The sequence below is a fragment of the Staurois parvus genome, unplaced genomic scaffold (genome assembly GCF_062004578.1).
Source record: "Staurois parvus isolate SC_StPar_1 unplaced genomic scaffold, SC_StPar_1.0 ptg000154l, whole genome shotgun sequence".
Classification (NCBI taxonomy): Eukaryota; Metazoa; Chordata; class Amphibia; order Anura; family Ranidae; genus Staurois; species Staurois parvus.
Genome location: NW_028317950.1, coordinates 17,387,711 through 17,413,661, shown reverse-complemented (window position 1 = coordinate 17,413,661; position 25,951 = coordinate 17,387,711). Strand labels below are relative to the sequence as shown.

At 40.4% G+C, this 25,951-nt stretch overlaps 1 protein-coding gene and 1 non-coding gene across 7 annotated transcripts in view; both read left to right on the top strand.

The window, feature by feature from the left end:
• The window catches only part of PRRC2B (proline rich coiled-coil 2B), a 184,117-nt gene extending 158,601 nt beyond the window's left edge, over positions 1-25,516 (top strand). For 4 of the 6 annotated variants that reach the window (XM_089675126.1, XM_089675129.1, XM_089675127.1 and 1 more), the window contains 8 exons: positions 2,237-2,429; positions 9,084-9,181; positions 9,683-9,810; positions 11,857-12,097; positions 12,178-12,339; positions 12,874-12,965; positions 17,312-17,387; positions 18,092-25,516. In XM_089675126.1, the coding sequence (XP_089531252.1) occupies positions 2,237-2,429; positions 9,084-9,181; positions 9,683-9,810; positions 11,857-12,097; positions 12,178-12,339; positions 12,874-12,965; positions 17,312-17,387; positions 18,092-18,232 (1,131 nt within the window). In that variant the 3' untranslated portion in view covers positions 18,233-25,516. The remainder of the gene's footprint in view (positions 1-2,236; positions 2,430-9,083; positions 9,182-9,682; positions 9,811-11,856; positions 12,098-12,177; positions 12,340-12,873; positions 12,966-17,311; positions 17,388-18,091) is intronic. The other 2 variants (XR_016312413.1, XM_089675128.1) reach the window with 2 other exon arrangements.
• LOC149463563 (small nucleolar RNA SNORD62) lies at positions 9,228-9,309 on the top strand. The gene has a single exon (XR_016312447.1). It is a non-coding gene; the product is annotated as a small nucleolar RNA SNORD62 (small nucleolar RNA).
• Positions 25,517-25,951: the final 435 nt, after the last annotated feature.

The window sequence follows — 25,951 nt, the reverse complement described above, 5'->3', positions numbered from 1 at the left end:
AGGCTTTTCAATGCAGGGTGCCATGGCTGCCAAGCTTCCACAGCATTCCCAGGATCCCTACAGATGTGCACAGTCTGAGCTTGTCTGTGGTGGCTGCTGTGCTTGCATGTCATCCCTCCAGATGTTCTTGGGCCGCATGCCAAACGGTCTGGGGCCATGGATTTGACACCCCCCGCTATAAAAGGACACAGGTCCCTCCACTCTATTCTTATGATCCACTCCCACTATTGTCTCGGCTGCAAAGCTGGGGCATGATGGGAGGGGGAGGAGTTAAACTAGGCTGTTTTTACAGCTTTGTCTGCCATTGTCCCATCTTCATAAGGCAGCAGCATAACCCAATGTGCATAAAGTACTTCATCCTATATCCCTTAATGTACTCCAAGAAACGTATTTTGCAGTAAGTGAAAAATCCCATTTTTTCCTTTCTCCATGTAGATATTCTGCTAAAAGGACTGTCTCATCCTCCTTAGAAACCTCCCTCATCTTGACCTAAAGTCAAGATGTAAGGGTTTTCTTTTTAAGCCTGCAGTTGTTGGTCTTTTTCTGGGCATACCTTTTTTGTCCAAGCTTCCTTTCCCTGAAGTTTAGGGCTAGGTATGTTAAGGCTTAAAGGATAAGTTCACCTTTGGAACATGTTACATTTTTCAACATCTGCACTTTCTCCTCCCGATTCCTCTCCATCCTCCCTCCTTGTGACTGCAGGTGAGGATCTTCTCAGTGCACCGATTGTCACATTTGAAAACAGCGTGGCGGAAAATTTGAATAGACTTCAGGTACCATCAGCCATGACAACTGACACTTTGTAGTTCTCAGTGAACTAAGAGGGCTCTTGTAATTCATTGATCTTCCTGCTCTCAAGTAACTGCCTGCTTGTAGAAGGTACAGTCAGACAGCTATGCTGAGTCTGCAGGAGCCTGACAGTGCACCAGTGATCTGCTGATCATGGGTGGAATGCTTTGCAGACTTCATAGAAAAAAATAACAAATGCAGTTTTTACCTGCAAAAATAGTGCTTTTTTAATATTTTCAAAAGGTGAACTTTAACCTTTAGGCTGGACATATATGGGGTCCATTTTGTTCAACCATAGATAGTTGAACGAAAAAACTGACCCAGTGCTCCCATCCACACATTAGAAGTAGATAGGGGAATCCTCCCCTCTGTGTTTTTGTATTCTGACGTCTGTAATCTGCTGTCAGAATACACAGATCAGTGCTGCAGTCTGTAGCCTCTGAGAGGAAATTTTCCAGTAGGGAAGTTATACAGAAGTGTATCATTTTTTTTTTCGTTGGACATAATATGCCTTTGATCTTGACTTATGGGGGTCTGTTTTTATTTCTGAGACTGACCAAGTAAACATTTCCTTTTTGTTGACCATCTTATCTCTGTTAGTCAGGTTTAGGTAGTTTGTCGTTCTACTTGTTTTTATTATGGTGGATGATTGGTTGTCCTCCTCATTGCTGTTTTGGCCCATCGCAGCTTCCCCTTGGTGTTATCTGTGTGTCTGGAACACCAGGTTGATCCTTGGTGCCCCTCCCTTCACCTTGGCAATTTTCCATTTTTAGGTTGGCCCTTCTTCCTCAAGCCTTTGACTACAGATCCTTTCAGATACCTTGGTAGTATTATCTCCACATCTGTAAAATCTCTGTGGCTATTGCTCTTCCCTCAGTTGGACTGCTTTGGAACTTCCCAAATGTTCAAGAATTACTACATTTTTGTGTCTGTAAGATTTATTTTTCTTGAAGTCTACTGAGGGAGGTGGAATTTTTGTTTACCAATTACTACATTCCGATATTGTTCAATGGACTTCAAGAAAAACATTTAACAAAGTACAAAAATCGTACTTTATCTCAACAGTAAGTGATAATGTTAGTCTGTTATTTTACAGTGAGGCTTAGTATGGAAAGGGAGGGTCATGGTCAGTACTACTACTACACAAGGATGTTGATTGTGCGTGCGTGCGTTCGTGCGTATGTTTTTTTTTTTCCCCTTTTCCTTTTGAAGGCACAGGCAAAAGAGTTGGAATAAACCTTCCAGCTTCCTTAAAGTGGAACTAAAGACCAGAATACTCGCTTAGAAGCTTGAGAGGTCGCGTGCTTGCATCTTCTTCCCAGATTCTCCTGGGTGCTTGCTTTTGGCTGTCTTAATGGGTGGGCGTGGGATCGCATCACATCTGTGCATTTGCAGGAGTCATTTGATCTATTAAAACTACTTGAATAATTTTTTTTTCTTGTTCCAGATGGAGTCTGCTCGCAAGGCTTGGGAGAACTCCCCCAGTTTGCCAGAACAGAGTTCCCCAGCAGCCCCTGGCTCAGGAATACAGCCGCCCTCTAGTGGGGGCACCTCCACTGGTGTCAACTACAGCTCCTTCGGAGGAGTATCAATGCCACCTATGCCTGTTGCATCAGTGGCCCCTTCAGCTTCTCTTCCAGGTACTGAAAACCTGTCTTAGTGAAAGGAAAAAAAAACTTAATACAAAAATATATATATATATATATATATATATATATATATATATAATATACATACACACTTGATTGCCAAATGTATTGGGACACCCCTCCAAATCATTGGATTCAGGTGTTCCAATCACCTCCATGGCCACAGGTGTATAAAATCAAGCACCTAGGCATGCCAACTGCTTCCACAAAGCTTTTTGAAAGAATCTCTCAGGAGCTCAGTGAATCGGGATAGGTTGCCACCTGTTCAATAAGTCCATCCATGACATTTCCTTGCTACTAAATACTCCATGGTCAACTATTAGTGATATTATAACAAAGTCGAAGCAACGGGGAACAGCACCAACTCAGCCACGAAGTGGTAGGCCATGTGTAATGACAGAGCAGAGTCAGCACATGCTGAAGTGCACAGTGCGAGGAAGTTGCCAACTGTCTGCAGAGTCAGTAGCTAAAGACCTCCAAACTTTGTGTGGCCTTCAGATTAGTGCACCAACAGTGGGTAAAGAGCTTCATGGAAAGGGTCTCCAGGTGGTGTAAAACACGCCGCCACTAGACTCTAGAGCAGTGGAGATGTGTTTTCTGGAGTTATGAATCACTCTTCTCTGTTTGGCAATCTGGATGTGTCTGGGTTTGTTGATTGCCAAAACGGTACTTGCCTGACTGCATTGTGTAAAGTTGGTGGAGGGGGATTATGGTGTGGGTTTTTTTTTATCGGGTTGGGCTTGGCCCCTTAGTTCCAGTGAAAGGAACTCTTAAGGCGTCAGCATACCAAGACATTTTGGACAATTTCATGCTCCCAATTTTGAGGGAACAATTTGGAGGTGGCCCCTTCCTGTTCTAACATGACTGCGCACCAGTACACAAAGCAAGGTCCATAAAGACATGGATGAGCAAGCTTGGGGTGGAGGAACTTGACTGGCTTGCACAGAGTCCTGACCTCAACCTGATAGAACTCCTTTGGGATGAATTATAGCGGAGACTGCGAGCCAGGCCTTCTCGTCTGACATCAATAACTGACCTCACAAATGCGTTTCTGCAAGAATGGTCAAACTTTCCCATAGACACACTTTTAAACCCTGTGGACAGCCTTCCCAGAAGAGTTAAAGCTGTTATGGCTGCAAAGGGTGGGCCAACTCAATATTGAACCCTACAGACTAAGACTGGGATGCCATTAAAGTTCATGTGCGTATAAAGGTAAATGCCCCAATGCTTTTGGCAAATAAGTGTGTGTATACAGAGGGTAAAATAAGTATTGAACACGTCACCATAGGTGCTTTTGACATGAAATTTTCACCACATATCGGTAACAACCCATGCAATCCATACGTACAAAGAAACCAAAACAAATACGTTTAGAAATTAGGTTATGTGTAATAAAATGTAATGACACAGGGAACAAGTATTGCACACATGAAGAAAGGGAGGTACAAAGAGGCATGGAAAGCCAAGACACTAGGTGAGATCTATCATTAATTAGCAATCCCACCCCTTGTCAGTCCAAATTAATATCATTTGGATCAGTCTCAACTGATGGCCTATAAAAAGGTGTCTCATTACCAAGGCACCACCGAAGAAACATCTCATGATGTGTAAAAGCAAAGAACTCTCTCAAGACCTTTGCCATTTTATTGTTGCAGAACATATAATGGCATTGGTTACAGAAGGATTTCTAAACTTCTGAATATTCCAGTGAGCACTGTTGGGGCCATAATCTCTATGTGTTAAGAACATAATTTCACTATAAACCAGCCATGACCAGGTGCTCCTCACAAGATTTCTGACAGAGGAGTGAAAAGAATTATCAGAAGAGTTGTCCAAGGGCCACTTGTGGAGACCTTCCGAAAGACCTGAAATTAGCAGGTAGAAATGTTTCAAAGAAAACCACAAGTAATGCACTCAACCGCCATGGCCTGTATGCATGCTCACCACGCAACACTCCATTGCTGAAGAAAAAGCATGTTGAAGCTCATTTAAAGTTTGCTGCACAACATTTAGATAAGCCCGTGAAATACTAGGAGAATATAGTCTGTCAGATGATGCCATAATACACCATGTTTGGAGGTCAATGGCACTGCACATCACCTCACCTCAAAAACACCATACCAGCAGTGAAGTTTGGAGGTGGGAACATCATGGTGTGGGGCTGTTTTTCAGCATACGGTACTGGCAAACTTCATTTCCTTGAAGGAAGGTTGAATGGAAAAATGTACCAAGACATTCTTGATAAAAATATGCTGCCATCTTCCAGGATGATGAATATAAAACTAGGGTGGACATTTCAGCAAGACCATGATCTCAAACACAAAGCCAAGGAAAAATTGGTTTCAAAGAAAGAAAATAAAGCTGCTAGAATGGCCCAGCCAATCACCTGACTTGAATCCAATAGAAAAGCTTTGGAAATTACTAAATATCAGAGTTTATATAAGAGGCACATGGAACCTTCAAGATTTGAAGACTGTGTGGAAGAATGTACCAAAATCACACCTGAGCAATGCTTGCGACTAATTTCTGCATAAAGGAGGCTTCTTGAAGCTGGCATTACCAATAAAGGATTTTGTACAGAGTATTAAATACATTTCAGTTAGCGTGTTCAATCCTTGTCATTCCATTTTATTACACATAACTTAATTTCTGCATGTATTTGTTTTGGTTTCTTTGTATGGATTGCATGGGTTGTTACAGTCATGTGGTGAAAATTTAATGTCAATAGCAGCTTTAGAAATATATTTACTGAGAAAAATGGTGACATGTTCAGTACTTATTTTACTCGCTGTATATATTCATTCTTAGTGTCATCTGTTGATGTGATGTGTGCTTTTTTAGATGGGAACAGCATAAACTTTAATAGTAAATGTATATAATTAAATTGTAGTTCTTTGTGCTCTTTTAGCAGGATTGCTTAGTGTCGAATGTTGCTTTTCATGGTGCATGCTCCAGGGCTGTTACCCTTATCCAGGGGAGTAACAGACCAGTAACAAACAAAAAGTTTTGGGACATGATGTGCATCTACATTCTTAATGGCTCACTAAGGGGCCTATTCATGTAAACTGGAAAATAACTCACAAGTTCCTGTCCATGGCCAATATGACGGATTATTTATTTTTTTAATTAAAAATGTAAATAAATTGAACTAGAGTGCAGGTTTTTTTCATCCGTTTTAATTAATTAGGCCTAGTAGTAAAATTAACACCTTCCCGCCCAGCCTATAGTAGATTGACGGCCGGGTGGGACACTCGACGTTGTGACTGGGCGTCATATGACGTCCTATCAAAATGAGCTGCTCACGCGGCCGCGCAGAGGCACGATCTGTCACCACCTGTGTCCACAGGACACAGCCAATGACATATCACTACACCGACCGTTGCCAGTGTCATGTGACCACGGTAACCAATCACAGCAGATCACGTCAATTGTATGCAATGGATGGCTACCTGTCATGCTATCCATTGTATACAATTATGTTGTTAGCTGTGACTGGTCAAGGCAGTCACATGATACAGACAGGGTCAATCAAAGCCCATCTGTATCATGTGATCAGCTTTGCCCAATCAAAGCTAATCACAACAAAAGACTGAATTAATCAGTTTAATTTAGTAACAATAACTGCAAATATCAATGAAATACATTGGTATTAGCACTCATAATGTGTTAAAAAAAAAATCCTGATCACTTGCCCAGAGTAGTTCAATGTTGCTATGGTAACATATTGCTTTGGTTACAGTGTGCTGAAAAATAAAATAGTTAAAAAAAAAAAAAATAGAAACAATAAAAAAAATACAAATTCAATTATTATTATTTTCACCAAAGAAATGTAGCAGGATACATTTTGACATAAAATTTTGCAAATAAATAACATTTCTTCATAAATTTAGAACAGAAACGAAGAAAAGTGCATTTTTTTTCAAACGTTGCAGGTGTTTTTTTGTTTTATTCAGCAAACAAACTCGGTGGTGATTAAATACCACCAAAAGAAAGCTCTATTTGTGTGAAAAAAATATAAAGATTTCATATGGATACAGTGTTGCATGACCGCAATTGTCATTCAAAGTGCGACAGCGCTGAAAGCTGAAAACTGGCCTGAGCAAGAAGGGAGGTATAAGTGCCCGGTATTGAAGTGGTTAAAGATCAAGATGACAACCCCCCAGAGCATGAACAATCAATGGCAGGTTCCTTTATAAAGCAGTGTTAAACTCAAAAGCAAACACCATATTGCAGGATACCAATTCTTGGATATGATGGCTGTATTAGTTTCCTTTTTTAGGCTTTCTTCAGTTTTTTTGCCAAAAAGGAAAAAACTTGCTGTAACTGATTATAAATTATTAGCTGGAGTTCTGCTTCAATTTGTTACTGTATTTAAATCTGCTAGTACTTCTAACAGGTGTGTTACTGGCCAGATCACCAGGAAAAAAAACTAAAAAAAAAAGAAAACTAATCTAGTCTTTACATCTAATGATTAGTAAACTGCAATATATTACAATTTTGATTTGGGTTTTTATACTCCTTTAAGCCCAAGATCACCTTTAAAAAAAAGTTATCTGTCTTTAGATTTAAAGATTTTTTTCATTTTTCTTTGATTTTTCACTTTGCTATGGTTTACCATGACCACCTGCCCTTCTTTTCAGGATGCAGTGTTCAAGTTTTGAGTGGCCATTCAACAGTTCTGAACACTGTCATGTGTAGGAGGGGAGGAAGACATTAAAGCCCTACTCCAGGAAAAATTGTTTAAAAATTCACCCCTGCAGTGGGACCACCTGCACCAGAAGGGTTAAAGCAGTAGTAAAGTCTGCTATCATTCCTTCTTTTTAGGGGCCCCCAGGTGGATTATACCATAACACATTAACCCGTTAAACTGAGCCCTCTGGCGCTGTGCTATGATCGATCTGGCGGGTCCCAAGTGCTTCCACCTCAGTCAAACTTCCGTGTTCTGTGCCTGCGGCTGCTTGAATGGCTGTGCTGCAATGATGTCACTTCCGTGCATGCGCACAGGAGTTGCATCACAGCGGCACAGATTGGGGGCCGTAATGTTCGAGGAGCTGTGCATGTGCAGCTCACTGTACAAGACAGCTGACTGGCAGGAGGAAGTATTTGACAGTGACCAATAGGGTCTCTTCTGTAATAAATATCCTGTCAGAATTTTTTTAAAAACAAAGTTTACTACCACTTTAATTGCTTGTTATGTCTAGGGGGTTTCACTTGCCTTATTTCTCGCTTAGGCCAATGCTAGCACTGTCCTTTGCCCAAAGCTCGAGGCTGGTGGCAGAGCCTCAGCATCGTCATGTACAGTACAGGGACAAAAATCCTGTATGGTATGCTGAAGAAGCTGGATTGTGAAGGGAGCCAGTCACAGTTCACAGAGCTAGCTGTGGGGTACCACAAGGGCAGATCTGGAGAGAGTCTGCTGGAGTGAGGAGAAAGGTAAGTATTTACTCCTTAAAGTGGAACTACACAGCATCGGAACACCACAAAGCAAATATGTTATTTTATTTATTTTTAATACTCAAAGCAAACTCCCCTATCCATTCATGTCTTCATGCTTTACTTTGCTGAGAAATCACCCCCTAGGATTTCTGACTGTGGCCATATTGATTAAGAGCAGATGCTTCATGTAGGATTGACTTCCTGGAATCCATCTGCCTTTAGCTCAGGCATACAAGCAGGAGGTGTTTTTTGCTAAGAAGACCCCTCCAGAACACCCTTGGGATGTATGACATTTGCCTAGACAATAAGCCTGGAAGTAACTGAAGAAACATATACATAGTTTGAAACAAGTAAATATGATATGCGTTCCTACCTATTTACTCATGCGGACAGCATAAGGATTAAAAATAGTTAATGTTGACTGAGAGCGTGAAGTTCCACTTCAACCCTCTGCCCATAGACTAAACGAGCAGTCCCCAACTGCACATTACATGTGTGCAGGAAGGGAAGAGTAACAGTGGGTGGAGGGAGTGCAATTTCAATACCCCTTTGGCTGGAATGGGGATGATTCTCTGCCAGTTCACAATTTAGCAATTTTATATTTAGTTCAGTTTTAAAGACAGATGGGCCTAGGAACTAAGGGACAAAATATCAATAAAAGACTTACAAGGGTAGTTACAGAACTGAAAGGTGTCTGCATTTCAATACTGTTATTTTCATTGGATACAAAGCAATCTATGATTGGCAGAGGTGGAATAGAGAAGCTGATGACATCACGATCTCAGTCTCGGCCAGACAAATGCTATTAAAATGGATTTCTTGGTATTGAATGTGGTGGAGAATGGTTTGCTTCCATGTTGGGTGATCTGCCGCTGTCCTAGAATCCACATGACTCTCATAACTTGATTTTTCAGTTGAGTCTGAGATGTCCGCATATAATGATTTACTTTACATATTCTTGTCTGCTATGGGGTGTAGATCATTGTAACTCTGGAAAGGACTGAAACCTACCCCATTCTATCCAAAAAAGGTAAATCAGTTTTGGGAGCATTTCTGCATTAAAATAGGATAACTACCGTGTACCATCAGTTTTTCCATTACTAGAGCATTCTAACTTTCTGTAAATTGTATTTGTTTACTTTAGGTAACCACATCACTCCGCTGTATTGGGCATTCTAAATTTCTGCAAAATGTATTTGTTTATTGTAGGTAACCACATCACTCCGCTGTATCTGGAAAGTCACATGTTTCCTGGCCAGCCCCGCTTAGTTCAGCAGACGATACCTCAACAACAAGGATATCAGCAGGTCTGAACAATACAGTACAGTTAATATATTGTGGAGTGTTTATTGGTCTCTATGATGTTTCAATAGATCCTGCTGACCCTTCACTATGTACTCTGAAGGGATCTGAGGAATGTTTTTTTTCTGAGAGACTAGTTCAATGTTAAAAGAGCTTCCACCATTATTAAAAATAAAAACAAAAAAAAAATTGTTTCTGTACTCACCAACCCCTCACTCAAAGGAGAAGAATCCCAATGCTTCCTGCCCTAGTGACACCCTGTTACCTCACCAGGACAGGAACTGCGGCAAATTTCCCCAATGATGATAGAGGTTTTAATTTTTCCTTACCATGTGGAAGTCTTTCTGGCTTTTTTTCAGTTTAGTTTTTACACATATATTTCTCTGTAAAAGTCAAAGTGCAGACTAATCTCAGAAGTATGTGCACTGGCATTAATGTTGAAAAGATCATTGAGGATGGATACTGTGTAAATAGAAATGTTTACCTTTGTCTTGTCTTTGTTGCAGGCAGCAGCAGCCCAGCAGATCCCCATTTCCCTTCACACTTCTCTGCAGGCTCAGGCCCAGCTTAGTATGCGTGGAGGTCTCCCTGTTTCCCAGTCACAAGAAATGTACAACTCAATTCAGCCCTTTAGGTAACGTCATGCATGGCTAATGAAACAGGGAATGTTTGTGTCTTGTAAAAGTGAATGTGTATACTAAGGGTACTTAGAGGTGTCTCCTTTGCTGCAAACTGATGATGTGTGGCAAGTTGCATCATGTTAATATTGAGCATTCTCCACTGGTACAGTTATGTAGCAACATGCTGCTGATGACATATTAAAAAAAACAAAACAAAAAAAAAAACGTTGCACAATAAATAGCTTTCTTCACACAAATTAGCCACTCTGTGCCTCTGTCCCTCTTTCCCCACAATACCAATTCTTTTGGATTGAAAGAAATTTTCACTTACTAAACACAGATGTGCAGATGTAGAACTCATCTTGTATACTCCTCTGTTTATCTTGTGTGATGTTATCGGAAAGGAGAGTTTGCTGTAACAAATGAATTGTGATCTTTTACTCTTTTGCTTGATTCTATATACATGTTGTAGAGAAGCAATTAAAAATGTATGTGTATATATGTATGTGTACATTGACACTTTGTGATATGTATTTATTTGTTGTACTTGGTGTAAAAGTAGTGGTAGAGCGTTGCTTAAGGGTGAATGTCCTTTGTGCCTTTTGACTTAAACTTGATGTGCGTGTCTACTTGAGTGTCAGCTTGTTTATATACCTTCATTATCGGGCCGTTTTTGCATTTAATTGCTGTCATAGTGACTGACAATTTTTTGGTCATGCAACCCTGTATCCAAAATAATTATATTTAATTTTTGGGGGACAGAGTTTTCTTTTGGTGCTATTTAACAACCACCTTTTTGTTTTAAAGTAAAAGGAAAAATACTTTTTCACTTTCTTTGTTATAATATTAATTACATATCAGATAACAATGCTAGGACCTCCCCCCCCCCTCCCCCCCCAGATACAGTGCATCCTTAACTAGGTCATACAGGGAGGAGTTGGTTAAGGGGTTAATGCAGACAAACGGGGTTAACATGCAGGATGGGAGAGGTGAAGGCATTAAAGCAGAACTAAACGGTGGGGAGCAGGCAGGCTTTTTATTGCAAAAGAAACAAGTAAAAAATACTCTGGCAGTCTTGTTTGCTGTCTTCTCCGGTGATGTAACTCAAGCCGCGGATGTGCTCCTTAGCTTGCATCACTGGCATTGTCCTATGTGCCAGGATGACGACCTCATGCACAGGACTGATCTCCTTCCGTGGCAGCCAATGAAGACTGCTAAAGACTAGCACCTAGAATAAGATGCCTGTAAGGGACTGGGAAGGAAAGTTACATTTAGCTCTGCTTTAATATTCAGTTACTACAGAGATAGGATGAAGATGAGATGTACCAGGCGGGGAGGTTTTAAAAAGGTCCAACATTTCTTGCTGTATATCCTTCATTTCATTGATTAAAAAATAATTCATAGATTATCTTTCCTCTGCTGTGAGAGAAAGAAGAGTGCTCTCAAATAAAAACAGTAGTAATATTAATGAATGCTGTGATTGGTTATCACAGTGATTTCAAGGTACAGAGCCACTCTTATTGGCCTAATAATAGTGCAGTCATAGGCATTGTGTATGCTCCAGGTGCATTTTACAGTGTTTTACAAAGTTACATACAATTTTTTTTTTTTTTAAAACACCACTCCAGGACAACCCATTTGCCACTTTACCACTTTCAGGTGTATGGAAGTAAACAAATGGTTAAGAGGCTATGAAATTTAGGCCGAACGCCAACTTCAGGAAGTCCTTGGTGTTTTGGTTTATAGTGGGTCCTGGCCATGTATCCTTACCAGCTGCTGCCATAGAGGCATGACAGGCTTGATTGGTGATTCAACACACCAGCTTCTTCCAATAATTGCAGTCAGTATTCAGTAATGTGGCATTTTCCTATATTGTCTGCTTCAATCATATCTTTGTTCCCTACTGAACCTAGTTTACTGCACAATGTCCTCTGTCACAACCTGTTCTCAGGGAACTTGTTATGACTTGCTTGGGTAACAGTTTTGTAAAGTGCTAGATTCTTTGATCTTGAGTTTTGTGTAATAGAGGTTTGCTTAAAGCTCGACTCTGTTATCTTTAGGTCCCAGGTGTACATGCACCCCAGCTTGTCCCAGCCCAGTGCCATGGTACTGGCGAGCGGCACAGGCCTCAAGGCTCAGTACTCCCCATTTCCAGGAATGCAGCCTCTGGAGATGGTTAAGACGCAGCCCGCATCCCCTTACCAGCCCATGAGTGGGAGTCAGCAACTGGTTTATGAAAGCCAGCTGAACCAGGCGGCAGGTATTGGCACCTCTCAGATGATTGACTCCCCACTCACGCAGGTAAATCTCATACATTGTGTTTGTGAGCATTGGCTTTTTAAGTAGTATTTTAATTGATGCATATTAATTGGTTTTTGCAGTTAACCATGCCGATGGCTGGCTCTCAGCTTCAGATGCCCCGGTATAGCTCTGGCCAGCAGCCACTGCTGCTACCGCAGTCTATTCAGCTGCCACAAGGACAAAACCTGCCAGTTGGTGCTCCCAGGAGAATGCAGCCTTCAGTGTTGACTACAGGACGAGAAGTAAGTGCGGGCTAAACATTATCCTATGTGAAATATAATGCTAACAGCAGCAGATAGCTGAAAGTATATTCTTGTCAGTGCATAACAGTTGCTGAAATTCCCACCATGAATTTGCAAGATAATCATACTCTATGCTGCCATCTCGCAATTCAGAGCCTAGATTTTGACTTTCTTGGTTGAGTTGGCTTACCGATCCCATGATTGAGGAGAGGGCTTCTCCCCACTGGCCCTACACTGTGTGATGGCAGAAGAGAATACCTGACCTTCACTATGAACATGTGATAGAAACTGCTTGAGGCTCCAGGTTGAGCCATCTGATAAGTTCCGAATCACTCTTCTGGCTTTGGCACTTGTGCGTTTAAATTTCTATGTTTAACATTTCCAAACTGGAGCAAAAGGGTGCTTGAAAGTCTTCAACAAAGTTGCTTGAATCTGGCTGAAAGTTTGCTGCACACACTGCTGATAGACAATATAAAACTTGCATGAATAAGACATCATGGTAACATTGCTTTTTTTTTTTCTGGTTCCCTGCAGTCATCTCAGATAGAAATGAAAGGATTCCACTTTGCAGACGGTAAACAGGGCATGCAAACTGCAGCATCTGTGCAAGCCCAGCACTCCTACAGGTAAGAATAGATATCTGTTTGGTGTGTTGTTTCCAAAGGGGTGAGCTGTCCTTTCTTCTGATGCCACTTTTACACATATCACCCAGAACTAAATTTCTATGTAGTAAAGTGAAAGTGAAGTCTGGTTGCGAGTGGTCACTGAATTTCACATACATTCACTGCTTGCTGCAATGGATTATTGAATGATTGGCAGTCATATTTTTTTTTTCACAAGTATTGAAGAGCATGTCCATTCTGTTTGTCTTATTTTTGCGGTGTGTCATCAGATATTTTAAAGAATACATACTCTTTCAGTATTTGCCATTACTCTTGTCCCTGCAACCTGCTCAAAAGTAATTTGCAAGGGCACCTGTTTTACCATTATTTTCAGGAAGGAGGGAATAATAATAACGGTTAACATGATACATTATATCCACATGAGAATAACATTTAAATGAAACATAATGAAAAATACTAACTCATAGTAGATTTATGAATTAAATGACAAGTTCATCTTTGTAGGTAAAAAAAAAAAGTGTATTTACTAGTTTGTTTTGTTCGCATGGAAAAATTTTCCCCAGCAATCAGCATGTAACTGGTGCCATGCAGGACTCCTGCAGACCTGTCAGTGTATCTGTGTGCCTGTACCTCAAATGGCCAATAAGATGCACTCTGACAGGAAGAATCCGTAAACTACCACTGCTCTCCAAAGTGCCGTGGTAGTTCATTCAGAACTACAAGCTGACAGCTGCAAAGGCTGTTGGAACTTGTAGTTTTCCCATTCACAGAGTACTGTGAATGAGTGACACTGAGTGGCAGGCGAAGCCCAGCTCGGACACATATTTTTTTTAAATTGTGATGGCTAGCTGGGGTAGAAGAAAGACCATGAATATGGATGTAATGTTATGAAAGCTGAACTTGTCCTTTTAAGGTCCCTATATTCTAAATCACTGTATAACAGTAGCAGAAAAATGTAGCTTAGAGTAGAAAAAGAATATGTACCCCCAGCTCTTACTCATGGCACTTAGGCAAGGGTGACATCTCAGTCCTTCTATCGAGAGCCTGGGTATAAGGATCCCAAATCTCATGTAAAAACATTCCTGCACTGTGCTGGAGAGTCGTACTCTGAAGTTTACCCTCTGTAGTGTGAAAACTGGTGGTTAGATGTGCATTCTACCTTGTTTCACCTGCAGATACTACCATCATGTAATTTATAAAGGGAGGTGATGAGGAGTGAACCTTGCAAGGTCCACTTTAAGTACTGTTAAATACAAATTATGCATTTGCCCTCTAAAATTGTAGCTTATTGAAAATCCTTTGGAAGAGAAACCTACAAATGGTAAACCAACCAGTGGAATTATTAGGTTTTTTTGTTTTTTTTTGTCTTCTTCTTTATCAATTGGTTTATGAATAGTGACCTGGGGATCTCTAGTTTTGCTTATAAGCAAAACTTTCAAATACAGGTCCCTGTAGAGATTGAAAGTAGTGTGCTTACATCTTCTTTTCATGCATTAGCTGCTTTTGGCCACCCCCTGATGGAGTGGAAGGAAAGGAGTGAGGAACTGCAGAATTGCCCTAATACAAAGTCCATCTTTTTTTTGTTTCTCTTCGACTCCCTCAACTGAAGTCAAGGGAGCAGGTGCTGTAGTAACATACCTATACCAGGCTGGTGCGCGGCCTGTATCTGAGTTTTCTCATCAGCAAAATAGTTACCTCTTTGCAGTTGTTTTTGGAAGCCTGCAGGGACAACTAACGATAAAGGCTAAGTGTTGAAAGTTTAATTCTTTAAGCATCTCCAGTCTTATACTGTCTTCAGCGCTTTCTGTTTACTGTATAGAACAAATCAATTGACTTGTCTGTAAAATATCTGCAGGGAAAAGTATCCTTTCTGCCTGCAGCAACCAAGCATAATCTCCGATTTTAAAATCAGCAGATGCTGCTTGGTTGTGTGTCTCCTCCTCAGACTGATTCATTAGTCTAGTTAAGGTGGGAATACACGATTAGTAAATCGACCGATTGGTCATCTGACGACGGAGAGGCGTTCGTTCGTTGGTCGAAATCGTGGCCCACATTAAACAAAAAAAAAAATTGTCCGGCAATACGTAGTGTTGACGTCTACCGTACAAGTGGAAGTGATGCAGTGTGCGTGTAACCTTGTAGCCACGCCCTTCCGGCCGGAATGAGGGATATACACAATTACCAGCAATGAGTATAATATCGTTTTTTACATGACCTATATACATAAATAGTGATACATAACATACAATATGCATAATTCTGGTTTCATTATCTCATTAGGCCAATCTACTTTTAACATTTGGATTTTTTGTTTGTGTTTTCGAAGATTCCTTGGACATAAACATCCGAGTCTTCTTCTGTTTCTGCTCATGCGTGATAGCGCTTGATAGATTTTTTTTTATACGACTGTCATACCACCGCATAGAAAATCGGTCATTCGTATGCAAAACGACAACATTTTTAACTGTTGTTCAACTGGATTTTTTTGTTCACAATATCGTTATCGGTTAAAACATCCTGCTCATCAACGAAGAGAAAATCGTTCAATCGGTGGTTCTGCTAAATTTTTTGTACGATTTTCTTATCGTGTGTATGGGGCATTAGTATCTGTCCACCCAAAGTTAAAATATTTGATATAAGTGGATGCAGGCTAGCTAAATAACCAACTAGCATCTTCTATCGCCCAGATTTAAGTAGATTTTGCAGCTTCAATTTCCTTTAATGTCTTCTTATCAGAGGGGACTTACCACTGCTGCATTTGTCATTGTAAAATGACTCTTCTAAGGACAGTGATAATAATTCATGCAGTGGGTTGGTAGTTGGGAACTAAACTGAGGAGTGACATCTCTAAATAATATAAGAATCGGGTGTGTGATTCAGACTGCCTACAGCCTCCCTGTATCATTTTGGATGGATTTACGCTAAAGACCAGAGCTTTTTGCACTGCATCAAACAATTGGGAAAAAAATATTCTTGAAACACGATACAACCAACTGTGATCAATCAGCGCAATCACTCTTCCCAACTAAATCTCAAATACTATTAAATACCCCTTTGTTGCTTGCTGAACACAAAAACAGTGGATCCCCCCTCTCTATCTAAATATATTTACAAATTACTAGTGCAGGCCAACTCTCTAAATATCTGCATTGTTTTATTAACCTGAGCTCCATCATTCTACCCTGTGGGAATTGGCGCATGTTCCTACTCTGTGCAATTGCTATTGAAACCCTTATCACATATTACTCATGAATGAGAGACACTGTTGGCATGTTGCAGCATGTATTAATTGTGAGCATTTTCTTCTGGCATGGTCGTCTGGCAGCATGCTGGCAATGACATAATAAAAGAAAAATTATGCTGTGAACTTAACACCATTAAAATAAATTGCTCAAAGACGCAGGGCACCTCTCCTTTTACACACATCTGTGTGTTTTGAGGTGGGGGGTTTTGTTTGGTCTAAACCTTTTGAAACCTGAGCAGTTAGTGTACGATGATGATAGCAGAGACTTCAGTGAAAACTGCCAGTACAATCAGGGATATAGACAGATGAGGTTGCATGCAAATCTTGACCTTTCCTGTAAAAGTTCATTTTAGTCCAACCATCTCCTCCTATCTCCCTGTATGTCAGACATCATGTTAAATGACCAATAGGGAGTCTCAGGAGGTGAGAAAAGATTGTCCATGCTCCACATTTGCAGTAGAAACAGAAATCTGCACTACAATTTAGTTACCTTCCACCTCTGAATCTGATGGTTTTAATACATTAAAAACACTGAAAATAAGTTCTTTTGTCATATGCCTGGATTGAATTTCCCTACTTTGTAGCGAATTTATGACATCAGATGTCATAAATTCATATGAATGATGGCAGATACTATACGGCACCCCTCCAGAATATTGGAGATGATGTTTCTGTACACACAGGGCACATAAAGGGATGCTACAGTAAGCTGAATGTGTTTATCTTTTCATTGATCACCATATAGTACCTCTTTGTTACTGCTGCTGTGCCTGTCTGAGTTCAGCATTCCTTAAAAATCTTAAACACAATGCCTGTGTGTCCAAAGCATAAACCAGTGTAAAAAGAGCCTGTGTGATATCAGCCTAACCTTTTCAAATTGTCGTACCTATTATGCTTTTACCTTTGCATGGCCTATTTCCTCATGCATTTCTGACTGACATAGCAGCCTTTTAGGCAACAGGTGGATTAAAGCAGGATATGCCTCCACTTTGTATCTACAGTCACCCATCTCATCTGTCTCCCCCATAGCCCATACTCTTTTGAGGAGGCATTAGTTGTGGTTGTGTGCATTACCTGCTCTGAAACCATTGCCTTTCATTTTAAGGCCAGGTTCAGCTAGTCCCAGCGGGAAGTCACCAGGACCGGTGCCCTCGGCCAACTTGGGACACTACCCTCAACAGGTAAATCCCTGTGATCAAGTGGCCCTTCCATTAGGATTTGTACATAGTCTATGTCCATTTTTGGACAGGCAGCCGAGGAGACAATATGAATAAGTCTATGCTGATTATGAAGCTTAGACCAGGATATTGAACAAACCCTCCAGCCTGGTCTTAAGGTCGTATATCCTGCCTGCTCAATTCAGTGTGCATGCTTAAAAGAATTTTTATTTTGTCTTGATGAATGAGCTTCTCCCTGATACAATTTAAATATTAAATTTAGAGCTGCCTTTGATTATGATCAGGTTAAGGTTTGGTCTGTGTTTCATAACCTTTTGCCAATGTATTTTATGTGATCTGCAAATGTCTTGTGATTTGCCTTGATGCCAAGTCTTGTGTCTGCAGTTGTTTTTTCAAAGGTTTTTGCTTTTCAAAGGGCATGCTTCAATCTTGTGTACATGTAGAAGAGTATAACAAAAATGTCTGCATAAATCCTGTATATTAAGATATTAGACTAAGCAGGGTCTGTTTGCGCATCAATCCTGCTTACTATCATTTAAAGTTAGGCAGTATCATTTTGAATATAAATACTACATGATTGACTGGAATCCTCCACCTCACAAGGACAGGAACACCAAAGCTGCCTTTGCTAAGCCTGACTCGGTTGGCTTTTTTTTTTTTTTTTTAAATTGCACATGTAATTGAAGTATTTTCTTTTTGAACTACAGGTGAAACAGAGAAGTGATGACAGCAAATGCGGTCTGGCCTCTGCTAAACTACCTGAGCAGCCTGCAGCCAGCCAGATGAAGCCAGTCCGGACAGGGGCCATCAAGCCTTCTGTGGCGAAAATGGAGGAGAGCGCAGCTTAAGAATGGGTTCCATACTTTCACCCTTTGTAAATACCAACTAGTTCTTACTGCCTCCCATCCACACCCGGTTCCTTCTCTTCCTAGCAGATTCTTCCTCATTTGAGAGCCTCCCACGTTACCTCCACAATCACATGGACAAACGGACAAGAATTCCCCAGAACAGTTTGGAAACTACCTGTATCCTCATTCCTTAGATTTACTTCTTGCTGAATGGACTCCTTTGTGCTAGCAGGAGCGTCTTTAACCTTTCACCTTTCTTCCACCAACACAACCCTTCTCCCTCAGTCATGCGTCAGTGCAGTTGGAAAATTGTTGCCATCATATGTCCCTGCTTCTCTTTTCTATCTGACACAGAGCAGCGAATTTGCATCACTTGTTTCTGAAATATGGTTTCCAATTTACTCCGTTCCCCTAACTTTATTTTTTATTTAAAACCGACGTAGCTTACAACAACTTGCAGACTTTTATTTTATTGTACTATAGAATGTTGTGTTTTTTTTATATGTATGTTTTCACCCCTCCGTGTACTCAGTTCTGGGTTTTTCCAGCTGAAGTCTAGGCAGACATATTGCAGAATGCTGCTGAACGGGGAAAAAAAAAAGGCTTTGATGATACAGAACTTCGAAACCCAAGTTCTGCATTGTCAACTTTAGCTAATGTGCAGTTTTTAAAAAATAAGCTATAGTTAGACTAGGACCTCCTAAAGGCTGAAGTCAAAATTATACAAGAGAATCTGTCAGAAATGCTAAACATTTGTGAGAGAAACTGTTGACGCTGCCAGCAGGAAATTCCTCGGCTGCATTCTAGTTATAAGGCAGCGAATGACACGTGCATTGAAGCTGAATGCTTCTTGTTTCAATTCTCTGATGTAGCACCTGTAAGTCTGAAAATGACAGACCCATCTGAGACGTATGGTATTTGACTGATTTTCTTCAATGGATGTCTGTTTCTATAGGCTCGTCTTAATGCCTAGCAACTGACACAAGATGGCTAATGTAAGATCTGACCATTACATGAGCTAGATCATTGTGGTCAAACACACATGCTGTGCGAATACCCTTCACATGATATCATAGGGGAAATGGTAATGATTGTTTGGAACAGGGCATCATAGATAGGCAGCCAAGGGTGTCTGTGAAGAATCATGATCATTCTTAACCCATAGTGTTGTAAAGCAGACGGATACCTACAGATAGAATCGGTTTAATCACTGTACTTTGGTTGCAAGCTATTTGTTTTTCTGAACAAGGTAAAGAAACTCTGTTACTAAAATCATAAGCTAAAGTGTTCCTTTAAAGGGGATATTTGTACCTCTCCTGCCTGTGCCATTGCTGCAAAGACGAAGAGATATCGCCAGCTAGAGAATCTAAGGAAATCGGCACTTCCAGAAGTATGGTATTCCTGGATCACAGTGTATGTGGAAGGGCCAAGAAATGGACACTGGAAGTTTCTAAGATTCTTCATCGGGTGATTGCTCAGCAATTAGTGGCACAGACGGCAGGGAGAATGAGTATCTAAGGTCATCTTTGCAGGAAACACTTTATTTAGGCTTCTATTTTAATGACAGTGGCTTTGAGTGTGTTCCTCTAAAGTATTTAAAAAGTGGAAATTGGGCGGTGGGTACAGTCTCTATAGTGAAGTTTACCAATCAGCACATAGAAGTTAATGTTGTATTAAGTTAGTGTGCCTAAACAGTGGACTAAAGCTGTTGGGCACCCGTGCCCAGTTTCTGGGGCTCTCTCAGTTATACAGAACCTTCACATCTTTCAGTTATGTTAGCTGAAATAGAAATGATGCTGAATGATCTTTTTGAAGCTTTGTAATCTGCTCTGATTGTTAATTTGTATATCACATTCTAGTCCTACAATCTAAAAACTGGCTGTTGGGAAAAAATAGCTGAGGTCGACAGACCCACTAGTGATTTCAGACCCCAGGGAAAAGGTTAAGGTGTCCCTTATAGACAATCCGGGTCAAAGTGCTTAAATATTCCAGCACTGACAGAGTAAGATTTTATTAGTGGATAACGGAATCGGTCTGGTTTTAAGAAAGCAGTGAGTTAAACAGTAATAATGGTGGTTGCAAAATTAGGTTTAAAATGTTTATCCTAAATACATATAACCCACGAGCAACTGTTATGTAGTCTTGTCATTCTAACAGACATTTTTGGGGTACACATTGTTGAATTGTGTCTTAGGATATCTATTCACCTGCCTTAATGTCATTAGAAATCATATGCTAACAACAAAACTCTCTCACCACCTTGCTTCATACACACTTATGCATATACATATCCTTTGGTCTGATTTTCATATAATGTATATAACTTCTTAAATCTGAATTCCAGGATGTGTGTTAATATAAGTATCCTGGAACTCCCCACTCACCACCTGCTGTGCACATTGGTGCTTTTATTTTATGATCTTGCAGTCTAAATACCTTTAAAGATTTACTGCTCATGGGTCTACATTAGCACCAGCTTCCATCCACCTTGGAATCAGTCTGTGGGAGAAGTTAAATGGCACCCACACACCAGAAAGCAGTAGTCTATGATGCCGCGACTACATTTCCCAGGATACATTGGTGCTTTCTTGGCTGTTTGGTACGAATGTCATTCTCATGCAGTGGATGTTGTTGGGCAAGTTCCATAGAACTTCACATTGCAACTATCAGAGCTCACACATCAAGGGGCAGCATGATGACTGCACCCCTTGTAATCCAGAGGACTAGGGGGTGTGACCATGACAGCCTAGCTGCCGAGGATTGGGTGAGCTAAGGGGTCACATGGCCCAGAAGTTAGGTAGTGACTTTTTAAATGCAAACAAATTTGGAGGCACACATTGGGGAGGACATAGAAAATATGACAAATATTTTCACAAATAAGCCACCTACAGGTTATTCCTACATTGCTGCCACCATTTCCAAATGTGGCACATTGGAGAAACTGATTGCAAATTGCAAATACTGCCAATCTGGATTGAGTGCTGCAGGTATGCACAGATGATTTTTAATATTTACATATAAACGCTGCATTGAAAAGAACAGTTTCAATTGATTGTTTTAGGCTGCACTTTTTTTTTTTTTTCTGGTTTATTTCCCCCAGAATGTCACATCATCTGCACACCCATTTTTAAATTACTATATGGCCTTTGCATATAAACCATTACGGGTTCAATGCCCATCTGACTGCTCAAGTCACAACTAAGGGCATCATGCATGCAACCGAAGTAAGATTTGTTCTGATTTTCCTTCCCTTATACCAAACACAGCGCAATACAAGGATAATAGTCTGGTTTTGTATATATGCAGTGTACAGTGTGTATGTAGTAGCAGAAGGATTATACTATTTCAAAAAGCTTTACCTTGCTTCAAGTTAGTCTGTGATATGTATTTGTATATATTCCCCCAACACGCTCGACTTACTGCTGCACCAATTTTAAAGAAACTGATCACTTGGACATCAGTGGCCTCTGAATATAGAGATGTACAGTCCTCCCTACAAAGGCCAAGTACAAAGCTGTATTTAGTATCTGTGAACAAAGCCGGTACTATAGCCCTGGCAAGATTATTGGTCCCTCTGATGGAGCCAGATGAAGTACTGAATATTCAAAACATACCACTTGTTTAGATCTCCCCCTGCTTTCTGTAAATTCCCCAAGGGAGTGATCACCATTGGTTTCTACTGGTCTTATTTATCAGTGTATCTCCAAAATCACTCTGTGCTAAACCTAGTAACTAGTCAGATGTTCCCATCTATTTTCTCACTACACAAAAAAAAAAAAAATGAAAGGGAGATTCTGGATGCTAGGGTCAGCAAGGCCTTGCGAATTTCAAAGTGGCCCAGTCTCAACTGCCTTCAACCAGAGACTAAATACTGCTCGTTGTGCTTCATGGACATGGGAGATGATCAAATGTAGAAGGAATGTTTTCACTAAAATTGTCCCCCTTGCTTCACTCCACTGTTTTTTGTGGCAAGTCCTACTCTGTTAGTGGGGCTGCAGATGAAAACTGGTGGTGGTGTTCTATATCTGTTATAGCTGAAAGGAAAATCTTAATTCAAGGTAGTGTAAAAAGTAGCAGAGAAAGCTCAGACAGATCTGCATTTAGAATGAATAGAACCTGTGGGGATGGCTGTTGCTTGTTATAGCAGAGGTTCTCCTCCAGAGCTGGTGGCTAGCAGACTCCGAAAACAAGTGCTCATTCCAGGGCAGAGTAGGTTTGCTCTGCTTGGGAACTAGCTGTGCTTTGTGCTAGTGACAGCCTCTAGCATTGGATGGACACCACAGCTGTGACAGATAGAAACCATCTTTACAGGTGCCCTTTAAATTTGAACTTCCTTCCAAAAAAGCAACTATTCTGGCCCCATGTATGAAGTGGTTGAAATCTACTGTCTGCGATCGGTAGATGCTGATAGATTGCTGGGGGGAGAACCAAATTCCTCTCCAAAAGTTATTATCTGTAAACTGGAGCAATACTCAGTCTCAGGGACGACTCTTATCGTCTTGTTAACAAAATGACTCGTTTCGAAGTGAGTGAAGTTCTGTAAGGTCAAGAGAGATGTGTTGTAGCAGCATCACCCATCTCCTTTCCACAGCTTAGCATAAATGGCTAATGGAATCCTCTATGCCAGGGTCAGCAGAATGTCACACATACCCATTTATGTACAGCAGAGGCTGGTAACCCATGAACCCCCTTCCCCCCTCCCGGGTTGCATAAACCCAGCCTGCAGTAACCCCGCAATCTTGTCATGTTAGCTAGAGATCTTGAAGGTGGTGAGGTGATAGATATCAAGTGTTTTATATTTTTTTAAAAAGATATTACGAGAGATCTTTTTAAGTGATGCAGAAAAGAAAGAAATCCTCCTGGCTTTTCACCCAGCTTTGGTGTCAGAGTTGAACACCACTCATTTTCCCCATTACTAGCCCTACATACCTCGTTTTACCAGTTCAACTTAATTTTTCTCCCTTCTTTAAACTATGTGATTGTACTAGCTCTTATCATCTGGAAGAATTCTCATTTAAATAAAAAAATGTAAAAAAATAAAATAAAGCAAAATATGCTTTTCTCAAAAAAAAAAAAAAAAACCCTTTGTGTGTTTTGTTTACTAGGATAAAATGAATGGTATGGTTTTTTTTTTTGTAATGTTATACATGTAAAGATGTGCATATGTCATGCAGAAATGTTTTTATGGAACTTCTCTAGCAGCTAATTAGATCAGATGTGTTGACAAGGAACATGTTGAGAGAAGAACAGAGGTTACCTCAACAGTCAGCTACTGCTCCTTCACTATCCATTCATAGACAGCGGAGTGGTTACCAGGTTGTATCGCTTAATTACGATTTCTCTCCTTTGATAAAAATGCTCTTGTACATGCAATTTAATTATGTGCTTGGAATTCAGTATTTAAGTAGTCTATAGTTTTATATGTTAAGGCCCCTTTCGCACAAAGGGTCCGATCAAGTCAGCCAGTCAATTTTTTAGGCAGATTGGACCCTTCACTTACCCTTATGGACTGATGGGGGTAAACAGACTTGTGTCCATTTACACCCCCTCCAATCCGTTCCACTAAAAATATCAATGGAAGGGGATCCGCCTCCCTCTGTCTAGACGGATCAGATCAGAGCTAGCCAGGTGTAAATGGACAGTGGAGTGTTTACTCCCAGCTGCCTATAGAGAAGAGCAGACTCTATCCATGCCCACTCTGCATTAACTGAGCAGACACAGACCAGTCATCCACCTGCTCTGCTCTGGACTTACAATGCTTTGGCCTTAAAGCAAAATGCTATCTGTGGCGGAAAACGAACACTGCACATCACCCTGAACACACCATCCCCACCATGAAACGTGGTGGCAGCATCATGTTGTGGGGATGCTTTTGTTCAGCACGGACAGGGAAGCTGGTCAGAGTTGATGGGAAGATGGGTGGACCAAATACAGGGCAATCTTAGAAGAAATTACATAAAATAGAAAAAAGGTAGCATTCTAACCAATTAATCAATAGCCATAAAAAAATCATCAAAAATAAAAACTATATACCCAAAAAGTATCAAAAACCAAAATGTATTCTTATTTGCAAATAACTTATTACATCAAAGCAATAAATAATCCAGTGTCATGATAAGAAAATTATATACATTTTAAAAAATCTATAAAAAACATCAAAAAAGTGTCCAATAATAGTGTCCTTAAATATAAAATATGTATTTGAAAAAATCTTTTTATGAATCAATCAAATTTCAATGTGTGATATAATAAAGAAAAAGGTGTGAAACTTTTAAACTTCACTGCTCCAAACTGTTAATTCTTGAAGCGAACGTGAAAAATCCAACACCAGATGAATTTAATCAACTCACCAGAGCAACATGCTGGTCAAATTATAAACCAGCACACACGCTTTCGCTCTGGGAGCAACGATCTGCAGATTGAGAGCTGGCACTAGGGAGGTGATTCAATGAAGATTAATATCTTCTTGACATAAAACTCATAAAAGAAGAGAGAGGGAAAATTCTGTAGTGTCAAAGCTGACACTAGCTTAGACGGTATCCAGCACAAATGAAAAAAAGCTCACCTTGGTGTCAGCTGACGCCCACAGCTCACTGGGCATGGTGATGTCACTCCAAGGCTCCACCCTTTTATTTATTTTTTTATGATTATTTGGTTAGAGCGCTACCTTTTTTTCTATTTTATGTCACTTTTTACCTTGTTTGAGCTGCTTTGTTGTTAAGATTTTTTGTATTAGGTGGGTTTTTTTAGTGGCACTATCCATACTGTTTACTAATCTTAGAAGAAAACCTGTTTGAGGCTGCAAAAGACTTGAGACTGGGGCGGAGGTTCACCTTCCAGCAGGACAACGACTTTAAACATACAGCCAGAGCTACAATGGAATGGTTTAGATCAAAGCATATTCATGTGTTACAATGGTCCAGACATAAATCCAATTGAGAATCTGTGGCAAGACTTAAAGAATGCTGTTCAGAGACGCTGTCCTTCCAATCTGACAGAGCTTTAGCTATTTTGCAAAGTAGAATGGGCACAAATGTCACTCTCTCGATGTGCAAAGCTGGTAGAGACATCCCCAGAAAGACTTGCAGCTGTAATTGCAGAGAAAGGTGGTCCTACAAAGTATTGACTCTGGGGGGGGGGGCTGAATACAAATGCATGCCACACTTTTCACATTTATTTGTAAAACATTTTGAAAACCATTTATCATTTTCCTTTCACTTCACAATTTATGTGCCACTTTGTGTTGGTCTATCACATAAAATCCCAATAAAATACTTTTACGTTTTTGGTTGTAACATTATAAAATGTGGCAAATTTTAAGGGATATGAATACTTTTTCAAGGCACTCTACATGGCACCTTCAGTAATAAAAGCATTTAGCCCTGGTATGAAAGGAGGGCTTGCTAGATGTTTAGGAAGGTAGGGATGATGACCAGTATTTAATACTTATCTTACTGCAGCACGTTTCTTTCTGATCTATTGAGGAACTCAGGAGGTTCATCACCTTTGGATTATATTGCCATCCACAGGAGGATTGGATGCTGGCAAACAAACTTTAGCCCAGCCCAAGATAACCCTCTCTGCATGCCTCAATTTTTTTTGTCAGTATCCTAGAAGGATGGACGTCTTCTATTCAGCACTGTTATGTGGAAAACGAACCTATTTGTTATCTGGGGGTCATATGAATTCAATTAGTCAAGTTATACAGCTACCCACAGG